Source organism: Schistocerca nitens, chromosome 9 (genome assembly GCF_023898315.1).
Source record: "Schistocerca nitens isolate TAMUIC-IGC-003100 chromosome 9, iqSchNite1.1, whole genome shotgun sequence".
Taxonomy (NCBI): domain Eukaryota; kingdom Metazoa; phylum Arthropoda; class Insecta; order Orthoptera; family Acrididae; genus Schistocerca; species Schistocerca nitens.
The window spans coordinates 278,958,223-278,969,624 of NC_064622.1; the positions used below are offsets into that span (position 1 = coordinate 278,958,223).

Consider the following 11,402-nt stretch of genomic DNA (forward strand, 5'->3'; position numbering starts at 1 on the left):
CCTCCATTTTTTGCCTCTTCCGCTTTCCTCTTCACAACTGTCCTCCAATTGAATGTTTGCTGCCTTAGATCCAAATGAGAAATTATGACTGCTCTTGGAATTTCAGCATCCACTTGTTCTCTGTCTCCAGGAAACAAAATTGTCCTCACAACCGCTTTGATCTCTCACATTTCTTTCCGGTTCGCTTTTACATGAACCCATCTCCCTGATTACCCACCTTCAAGCTGTTGCAGTTCATCTTTACCTTCCTCACTTGACTTTTTTCCCTTTGTACCGTTTACATCCCTCCAGCTTATTGTGCAACTCCCTCACTCCTTTCTGTCACTCAATGACTTCATGCACACCATCCCCTCTGAAGCTCTCCTGGAACCTATGAGAGGTTCCCTCTCGGCCAGCCTTCTCAATCAGCTTCACCTTATTTGTCTTAACATGGGAGCACCCACTTTCCTTTCAGACTCCACCCACATCTGTTCCCATTTGGACCTCTCCTTTTGCACTGACCAGCTTGCCAGTTGTCTCGAGTGGTCTGTTCTTTCTGACACTTGCTCAGATAACCTTTTCCCATGTGCTATCAGTTTGCTGATTGTTATCCCACCTATGTGCAGCTTTCTAAGGCTGACTGGAGGCTTTACTCCTCCCTGGCAACCTTTGACAAATGTTATTTCCCCAGTTGTGATGACAAAGTAGAATACCTTACCACCGCAAAACATTCCAGTCCTCGCTCTTCCTCTTTACCACGATGTGTCCCAGTCCCTTGGTGGATTGAGGCATGCCATGATAGAATTTGTGTGTGGAGATGTGCTCTCTGCATTTTTGTCATCCTATGATGGTAAAATGTATTAGTTACAAACAGTTACATATGCATTGTTGTTGCATTCTTCGGGATAACAAAAAAGCTAACTGGATTTCATTTACTAGATATACTAACAGTTCCACTCCCTCTTCCATTATGTGGGCCAACCTCCAACAGCTCTCTGGGACCAAGGTCCATTCCCCAATTTTTGGCATGATAATAGCAGATGATGTCATAATGGACTCTATTGCTATCTCCAACACCTTGTGCTGCTATTTTGCAGAGATTTTGAGCTCCGCCCACTATTGCCCTGCCTTCCTCTGTTGGAAATGAGTGAGGGAGGCTTGGAAAATACCAATCTCTTCTCATCATCATGAGTGCTACAATGCCACTTTTACTGTGAGTGAGCTAGATCATTCTCTCACTTCATCCCACTCCTCTGCTAAAAAAAAAAAAAAAAAAAAAAATGGTTCAAATGGCTCTGAGCACTATGCGGCTTAACTTCTGAGGTCATCAGTTGCCTAGAACGTAGAACTAATTAAACCTAAATAACCTAAGGACATCACATCCATCCATGCCCGAGGCAGGATTCGAACCTGCGACCATAGCGACTCTGCTACAGGACCATACGATGTTCTCATTCAGATGCTGCAGAATCTCTCTTGTGGCCAATCAGTTTCTCCTTCACTGGTACAGTTGCATCTGGGCAGAAGGCATGTTTCTCAGAAGCTGGCATGAAGCCACTGTCAGACCCATACCCAGTCCTGGTAAGGACAAACACCTTCCACATAACTACTGCCTCATTTCTCTCACCAGCTGTGTTGGCAAGGTGATGGAATGTACAAGTCATGCACGGCTGATAAGGTGGTTAGAGTCTCTCAATTTACTAACCACTGCACAATGTGGATTTAGAGCACACTGTTCTGCAGTTGACCATCATACACTTTTTCAACCCATGTCATGAATTGTTTTCTGCAGAAACCAGACTGTGGCCATGTTTTTTAATTTGGAAAAAGCCTACAACATCTACTGGAGGACTGGTATCCTCCATACACTCTACACGTGGGGCTTCCAAGGCTGCATACCCTCTGCCTTGTCAGACACTTTTATCCAGGAAAACAGAGTGCCTCATGGTTCTGTCCTGAGCATCATTCTCTTTGCTGTCACCATTAACCCTACTATGGCCTGTCTCACACCAGTATCTCTGGCTCACTTTTAATTGATGAATTTTGTCATCTAAGTCCATGGTCTTATCTCATTGGGCGGCATCATCAGTGTTGTCTTGATCAAGCATCGACAATGGCTTTTGCTTTTTCACTGAAAAAACTATTTATATGAGTTTCTGGTGGCGGAATTCGTTTAATCCACCATCTTTACATCCTGGGCTTGTTGCTCTTCCATTCGGTGAAACTGTGAAATTCCTGGGGCTCATTCTTGATAGGAAACTTTCTTGGTTCTCCCATTTTCTTTACCTGGCTGCCAACTGTACACGATCCCTCAATGTCCTACATGTCTTTAGCGGTACTTCCTGGGGAGCGGATCAGACCATCCTCCTCTGTTTGTACCAGTTCCTTATCCGTTTGAAAATAGACTATGGATGTTTTGTTTATGCATCTGCACATCCATTCATCTCATGCCGTCTCAATACAATCCACCATTGTGGCATTCGTTTGGACACTGGCACCTTTTACACTAGCCCGGTTGAAAGTCCATACACAGAAGCTGCCGAACTACCACTGTGGTTTTTTCCTCAGCAGATACACATGCCATTTGTCTGCCATGCCTGGACACCCATCCTATGCCTCTTTCTGTGATAAATTGTTTGATCACCGGTATGGGGCACCTCCCTCTTCTTTCTTACCTCCTGGAGTTCACTTTCGGCTATTGCCCTGGCAGCTTAATTTCACACTACTTGCCACTTTCCCAGTGCGTGTGAACCTTCATCACCTTGGCTTTGCATGGTGGCCTGTGATCACCTTGGACTTCATTCACTTCCTAAGAACACTACTCCAGACTTGCTCTATCTCCGCAAGTTTCTGGACACTTCACACCAAATTTCATGACAGTACCTTTGCATACACTGGTGGTTCTTGGACTGACTGTGGTGTCGGGTGTCTCTTTGTCATTGGCACTAACATTTTTCAGTATTGGCTTTCAGAACACTGCTCAGTATTTACAGCGGAGCTCTTTGCCCTGTATCAGGCCATGCAGTACATCTGGCGACACAGGCTTTTCAATTGTCTCTGACACTGTGTGCCCCTCAGAGCCTGTGTGTGCTGTTCTCCATCCATTAGTGCAATGGGTCCAGGAAAGCTCTCACTTGCTCACTTGTGATGGAGCCACTGTGTTTTTTATATGGGTCTCTTGTCACGTTATTCTTATTGGAAACGAGGCTACTGACATTGCTGCCAAGGCTGCAGTCCTCGTACCTCAGCCCACTAGTTTGTGCATTCCCTCTGATGAGCTCTGTGTTGCCATCTGTCAGCAGATGGTGTCACCACTTGTCTTACCTTCATGGAAGCAAACTCTGGGGAATTAAATGTCTCCCAGCGGCTTGGATGACCACCTCTCAGCCCTCTGGCTTTGAGGAGGCCATTCTAGCTAGGTTGCGTATCAGACACTGTCTCTTTGGCCATCTCCATTTGTTAAGTGGTGATCCCCCACCACTTTGTGCTCATTGTCCTCAACCTTTGATGGTTTGCCTTTTCCTGATGGAACGCCCAATTTTTTTAACCACTTATGTTTGTCATCTGAATTATTGGATGTTTTAGCAAATGACGCGTTTTACTTTTTATCTGCCATAGCAATATGGTTAAGGGCATTTAATCTTTCGATCAGGACCTCTGTTGTGTCTATGGCATATTTTATGGACCTTTCACCAAGTCCTTGTTTTTAGCTGTCTTTCCTTCAGTTGACTGGGCTTAATGTGTAGTCGTTTTAACTCCTTTTTTGTGTTTGTGTTCTATGGTTCTGACATGGGTGTGTATGGCCGTAATTGTTTTTGTGCCCTAAAACAAACCAACCTAATAACACCCCAGAGTGGAACAGCTGTACCAGATCCTTCATCAGGTCTTTAATTATCTATCACCATGCTTTGATATGAAGGATAAAGCGAAGGTCCTTCCCACCCTGCCTGAAGTGGTGTTCCATCACAGACACAACCTTCAAAGCATCACAGTCTGTCCCTGGGTCACTCTAAATTCCAAATACTTGGCACAGGGAACGTACCCCTGTGGAGGACCCAGGTGCAGGACCTGTCTAATCCATCCACCAAGCACTTCCTTTTCCAGTTGTGTCGCAAGCTTATACCTCATCAGAGGCCAGGTTACCTCTGAAGGCAGCCATGTCATATACCAGCTCTGCTGCAGTCATTGTTCAGCTTTTTATATTAGAATGACAATCAACCAGTTGTCCACCAGGATGAATGGCCACTGCTAGACTGGTCAAGAACAAAGTGGACCACCCTAGGACATAACATACTTGAGTTTAGTAGTTGTTCCACAACCCGCGCTATCTAGATCCTCTCCTCCAACACCAGCTTTTCTTACTCCACAAATGGGAGCTACCATTACAAAACACTCTGTGCTACTGATATTTACTGATTTCAACCTACAGTAATTTGGTGTTCCCAGACTCTCCACCAAATAGTTTTCACCCCGTGTCCTGTTACCTCCTTCCCAATTCATGTCTCTTCACCCTGATTGTGCATCACTCTCTTCTAACGCTCCCTTTCTCTGCTCCTCGTTTTCCACTCCCCATCCCCCTCCCCCCCTTCCATCCACCCTCCCCCATAGCCACCCAACACTGTGCCTGGCAGCCTTATCCTGCTGCTGTGTAGTTCTGCCCACTCTACCAGACAGTGATCCTCCTCCTCCTCCTCCTCCTCCTCCTCCTCCTCCTCTGCATGAAGTTTTTACTAGAATTTTGACTACCAGATTGGGCACTACACTGGGCCTGGCCCACCTCATTGAACAAGCTGGGTTCCACACAGGATTTAGTACAATCAATCATATCCTCACTCGGCACAAAACAATTAGAACAACAAATGAGTGCCATCTACCTCTCTGTCTTGCCTTCATAGATTTCAAAAAGGTATTAGATTTGATGAGTCATCCAACTGTGTTTGAGACTCTAACAGAGTAAGGAGTAGAACAGGCCTATAACAAAGTTACAAAGAACATATAGAAAACATCCATAGCATTTGCGAATGTAGTTGAAGATATCAATGAATTTCTTATCAAAAATGGTGTCAAGCAAAGTGACTTTATAGATCTCTAAAACTATTTTTAGTAGTCCATGGAAAAGCAGTGTCTAATTTAGAGAGGAAAACAAAGGGAATCCAAATTCTGGGAAAGAGATGAAATAACCTGTGATTTTCTGACAATATCATGCTATTTGCAAATAGTATAGAACAACTTTGAATACTTATTAGTGAACCAGCATGTCTGCTTTGAATTTGGCCTAAAAATGAACTATGATCAAACCAAGATAATTATGAATGAATGGACACTGGAGAGTAATACATCTGTTGGAAGTAGGCAAAGGTCCACAGAATATGTTTATCTTGGTCAGCTTCTGAATATGAAAGGAAACGTAAAACCACAAACATTTTGATATATTAAATTAGGTTGGCAATCTTATGGAGGGTAAGCCTCGGTTTTGAAGTCCAAGATGCTGGCTGAGTTGATGAAAACCATTTTTGACCAATGTATATTGCCCATAATAAATTATGGCTGTGAGACACAGACAATTAAATGAGTTCATTGTCGGAAAACTAATGGTAGTCCAAGAGGAATGGAAAGATCAATGTTGGGCTACACGAAGGAAGGAAGGAAGGAAGGAAAGCAGCTGATATCAGACAGTGTCATAACGGAAGAGTGAACACTTTGAAGTGGCAATGGGGTGGTTATGGCGTGTGGTCAAACAAGTACTAGATTGGAGCCCAATTTACCAAAAGAGACAAAGGGGAAGACTACCGGACAGATGGGACAGAGACTTAAAAAACACAGCCAGACTGGACTGGCAATGGGAAGCTCAAGATTGCCAGAAATGAAAGAACCTGCAGGGATCCTACATTACACCCAGACACAGAAGCCATATCACCAAGTGATCAAATTGGATGATGATGATGGATGGATGGATGGATGGATGGATGGATGGATGGATGGATGGATGGATGGATGGATGGGCTAAGAAGTAAGATATACCTCTTCTCTGTTGTTGTCTCTCATAATGTTCTAGTCTTTGCTGAATTACCTCCAAATTTATAACATATGAAACTGGTGAATTTGAGCAAATTGTACCTGCTTAATGTTGACCACTTCTACCTTTTTTAAATATATTTCTGCTAATTGCCTTGATAAGCACTGCCATTTTTATTTATTAGTTTTATATTTGGTCCAACTACTTCTTAGTGCACAGATATAAAAGACACAGAGCAATTAGAACATTAATGCCTAGAAGAAGAAACAAAAATGCACCTTCAGATACACATGAGTAGAAGAAATTTTTTTTCACTTCCATGGCATTTTCTTTACATTGTTAGTTATTTCTTACCGATAGGAATGGTTCACATTCCTCACACCCATCATGACTTATGCTCTATCTTTCATTCATCAGGTGTGTGTGTTTGCCTTTGTTTGTGTGTCATGGTTGTGCATTGCTTTATAACAAACAAGTCTAGGTTTTAATTTCCTTTTGTGTTCAAATTTTGAATGCAAATAATGGGTAATTATTTGTTCATTTTTATTTCTGTATAAACTTTCCTAACATAGGAACAGTAGAATTTACAACCTGTTATGTTTCATTGCTAGGGATGGACTGACTGACTGACTGACTGACTGACTGACTGACTGAGTTGTCCCCAAGGCAGAGTTCTTTTGTGTTCACTTATGTATTTAGCTAGTATACTAATGGTCTTCTAATATAATAAGCTGTGGAATGAACATATATGTTGGTAGAGGACATGTGTGGCTTCACAAGTCGCTCTACCTTTGATGCTGTAGGATTTCCTAGTGTGAGGCTGCAGTAACTGGTGGTTGCATAGGGCAGTTTCTACAGTGGTAAATATTGCACTGTTAGAAAATGTAGGTTTAAGGTAATGGTCTGGGAATGGCATATGGTTCAACAAGTTATCTCTCTAACCCAACATTCTTACCCCTGCAGCTGTTCCTGTTGTAAAACCTACCACATGCATCCACTCACTATCACTTGCATTAGCCCTTCCACTGATAAAGCATCCAACATCAAAAGCAGAGCAAAAAATACAACCACATGCTGCCTCTCAACTGATAAGAGTTCAATGCATGGATTCTTATGTAGCAATGAGCACCACTAAACTGGTTGAGCACATGAATGGATAGAGAAAAACAGTTCATCTTAGGGACACCAAGTTGCTGAGCTTGATCTGAAGTGTAACTCAAGGGACTGACTGAGTACGTGCCTGCCACATCACACTGACCATTTGTATTCTCCCAGCACATTTCCCTGAACAGTTCTGGAGATAAGTACATACTCCAGCACATACATATGGTCTTTGTCTCGATTAACTGTTCAGCCCCCCCCCCCCCCCCCCTTGTGATGCCCCACCCCCTCTCCTCTCTTTTTGATTTCCCCCCCTCTTAGTTCTTCATAAATTGCACTAATTACAATTCTCATTTCTCTTGTTCTCAGTTCATCTTTACTTCTCAGCTTATATTTTTATCATCTCCAGGTCAAAACTAGCACAGCACTTACCAATATACTATCTCTGACCTCATTATTTCCTCAACATCTCCTCTGATGTACCCAACAGATGGATCCCACTCAACTGGAATGTGAAAGTTTGAATGTGTGTCATGCAAATTCTGACACCTATACTATAATGTAGCAAAGGCAGGTTTTGTAAATTCATGTGATTTATCTCAAAATGATGGTGTCTCCAGCTGATCTGACAATTCGATTTCTTCACACAGTGTTTCAAATACTAATCTTGTAATGTTTTACATGAGCTGTGAACAATGTCATGTGTGTGATGTTCTTGGTGTCATACCCCATATTTCTATGTGAAGTTGCCTTTTCACACTGTCTTGTTGTACTCTAGCACAGACAGGTAAGATTTTAATAAAATTCAAGTAAAATATTGTAGACAAAAATGGAAATGTCAAATTTCCCAAAACAAAAATGATTAAGTAGTGTCAATTGTTGATAACTATGGAAACAACAGAGAGCCACTTCTGAGGTACAGAGAAAAAATTAAAAAGATATGAATTCATGATCAGATGTTTTATGTCCCAGCATGCAATGGAAGATTCAACAATTAAGTGAATTATAAAATTGATTTCAGTTCTTGAAGATTGTAAATTACTTGTGAATTCAATATTTAGTTAAAGATATAAAGAAATTTTTGGGATGTAAACTATTCACTTTGTAAATCTGGAAAATCTGGTGCAATTACAGGACTATGGGCCCAAGAAAGAAGGTACTGTCAGCTGTCAGAGACCGCCTGACTGAGATCTTATGAGAGGAAACCTAAAGCTGCAAAAAATTTATTTCAGAATATATTTATTTTATAGATGAAACTATTAGAAACTTCAAAAGGCATGAAGAAACTAAATGAATATTAAATATCTATCTAATACCCCCTCCCTCCCTCCCTCCCCATTTCCCTTTTTTTTTCTCCCAGTCCCTCAATTCGCTCTGCAAAGAATTATGTTTAAAAATACATGGACAATGAAATCTGTTGTTTGTGTGCCTCTACCACCAATCATTTTATCTCTCTGTGTGTTTCCTTTACATAATTGTTTACCAAGGAGGCAATATTTATTGCTGTTTATGAACTGATATGTGCAATATAGGTATACTTTATGTGAACAGTATTAAAGATTAGCAGATTTTTCACATGTTTTTACAAAAAGTAATATTTTATATCTTGCTGCTGTTTTAGTAATGGCTGACAAGATTGTATGCATGATAAATTTTATTGACTGCCTTCTTGGTAGAGAAAATTTTTAACTTTGTACTCTTGTTAAAGGTGTGAAATGAAAGCAGCATTGCTAGACAGTTTTATAAATGTTGTTGTACCACTTTATCTTAATAAAAGTTCTTTGATTACAATTGTTGCCTTCAATTTCCTTCGTGAATTTAATTTATGCCATGTTTCATAACAGGAGAGAGAATTTAAAGACGTGTAGTTTGAGTTTCCTTTATCACATGTGCCTTAACTGTCAGTTACAGTGAAGTAAGTATTTTTTAGAACAGCCAGTGTGGAATAACGGCCTCTATTAGAAAAGACGAGCTGCAAGCATAAAAATGAATTTGGTCCCATTCTTAAAACTATTGTTTCAAAGAATTCACACTATCAGATTCTAGGGAAGAATTTAACTTTGATGAATGAAGCACTACAAAACTCCAGTCAGTCCCTTAGTCCATAGACTAAGGTAATAACAAATTCAGAATCAAGAGAATATGAATTTTGACCACTTATTCACTTACAAAAAGCTAAATCTGAGGGGGAAACAATTGTTCAACACAAGTTTTCAAGGCTTCTGAAGTTATCTTTTAGAACTGTTGTGCCAGGATATGCCTTAATGATCTTCGAAGGCCATCCAGAAAGTACAGAACGTTTCACAATACCAGGATACTCTTCAATAATAATACGGAAGCTGAGTATACATGTTTCAGCACAAACTTTGTGGACTTTTCCACAGTCACCTTTTGAAATTGAAGCACTTGTCATACCTTGGCACTAGTTTTTGTGTGCCCTCTTCATACCATTTGGTCACCTGGCTGTTCAACCATGCCACAATAGCATCCTGCAAGTCTCCATCATTTGTGAAGCTTTTAACAGCAAGGTGTTCCTTCAGTTATGGAAACAGGAAAAAGTCCAATGGTGCCAGATTCAGACTATGAGTAAGCTCGATGATGTATAACTGGCATTCCTCATGCAGCAAGGTTTGTCTGCTAGGTAGTGTGCGGATGTGGATTGTTGTACTACAGAACACTTCCACATGAGAGCTTGCCTCTTCAGTGGTTCTGGATAGACCAATGAAGATGGCCAAGGGTAGCACAGTGTGGATCACTACTGATTGCTGTGTTGGGCATAAAATTGATAGGCAGGACCCCTTCACTGTCCCAGAATACAGAAGCTATCAGTTTTTAAGTTGATGCAGTTTATTTGAACTTGATTGGCTTCTATGCTGACTAGGATGATGCTACTCCATAGAATGTCACTTCATTATGGGGGTGTTATGAGAAATCCACATTTCATCTGCTGTAACAGTCTGGTCAATGAATGTGTTGCTGCCCCTTTTGTAATGCTCCAAGAATGCTAAGGCAACACCCATTCTTGCAGCTTTCTGATGCTGTATGACACCCCCTGTGCACAGATTTTGTGGTACCCTATGTGCTGAGTGTCAATTTTGTGCACAAATGAACAATACACTTCCTGACACTGTTCATGCATATCACTAAGTGTGAATTGTCAAATCTCTTGAATGATGTGATCCACGTTTTGTTTCAGTCCATCTGTGATAATGGAGGGTAGCCCTTATCTCTCTTCATCATTAACATCTGTTCTCCTACTCTTAAAAATTGTGCACTACTTTCAGACACTGGCTGCATTCATTGCACCTTCATCATAAATAGCAAAAAGTCTGTTGTGAATGTTACAGGTTCTAACATTGACCATCTGCGAAAAACTACCACCAACTCGCATCTTGCAGTAGGTGGGATTCATAATTGGCACAGCCATGAACACAGCTATTTCTGCACTTTTGAAGTGGCAAGCTCCATAAAGCCACATGCATCAACTGTCCATATCACACTGAATACCAGAACCAATGAAAGGCTGCCACAAGACAAGTGGACATACTGTATGCACAAATGGTCTTTATTTTCTGAATTGTCCTTGTAATTGCTGCGACGGGATCAAACAAGTAATCAACATTTATGCAATGCCTGCACTAAAAGGAAATCTATGATGATCTGTTTGAATTCTGCATACAAAATGTTAAGTTGAATTTATTAGTATCACATCATGAGATAAAATGAAGAGACTGATTCCTGTTTAAACAAATTCTTGTATCTTACACATATTACAGTGGACACCCATGCACACATAGCTGCATCAGAAATCCACACACACAAACAATTTATAGAATAGTACCCCTCAACATGCCTACTTCATAGGGTTCAGACCATAAAACTCAACAGCTGTTAAGCAAATAGTTAATGTAAGACTGGAAATATAGGCAGTCCATGAAGTCATGGACTGCACTTCGTAGATCAATCTGACTGCTCTAGCTTGAACACTGTTTTTGAAGGGCAAGTCGAGAGCACACTATTGTGTAATACACATTCTGCAAGACTGTGTTGGGGACTATAATAACTGAAAATCATAACAGTATTAGATGAATATTGTAAAATGTGGACTACTGATCTGTAACAAAACAACTGAGATTTCAATATACAATGGTAACCAGTGCATATATTGTGTTTCAATAATCCCATAAGTAGTACTGTGGGCAGGATGTTATGTGTATAGTGAATTATTTCACAATTGATCCAGATATGAGGAAGGAATTGAATCATTCAATGAATGGGACGACATGAAGCCAAATATGGCGAAACA

General features: G+C 40.9%; 1 protein-coding gene across 1 annotated transcript in view; it reads left to right on the top strand.

Annotated features, from left to right (window-relative positions):
* The window catches only part of LOC126204182 (ankyrin repeat and SAM domain-containing protein 3-like), a 120,220-nt gene extending 111,926 nt beyond the window's left edge, over positions 1-8,294 (top strand). Inside the window, exon 7 of the mRNA XM_049938586.1 lies at positions 8,231-8,294. Coding sequence (XP_049794543.1) covers positions 8,231-8,294 — 64 coding nt within the window. The remainder of the gene's footprint in view (positions 1-8,230) is intronic.
* Positions 8,295-11,402: the final 3,108 nt, after the last annotated feature.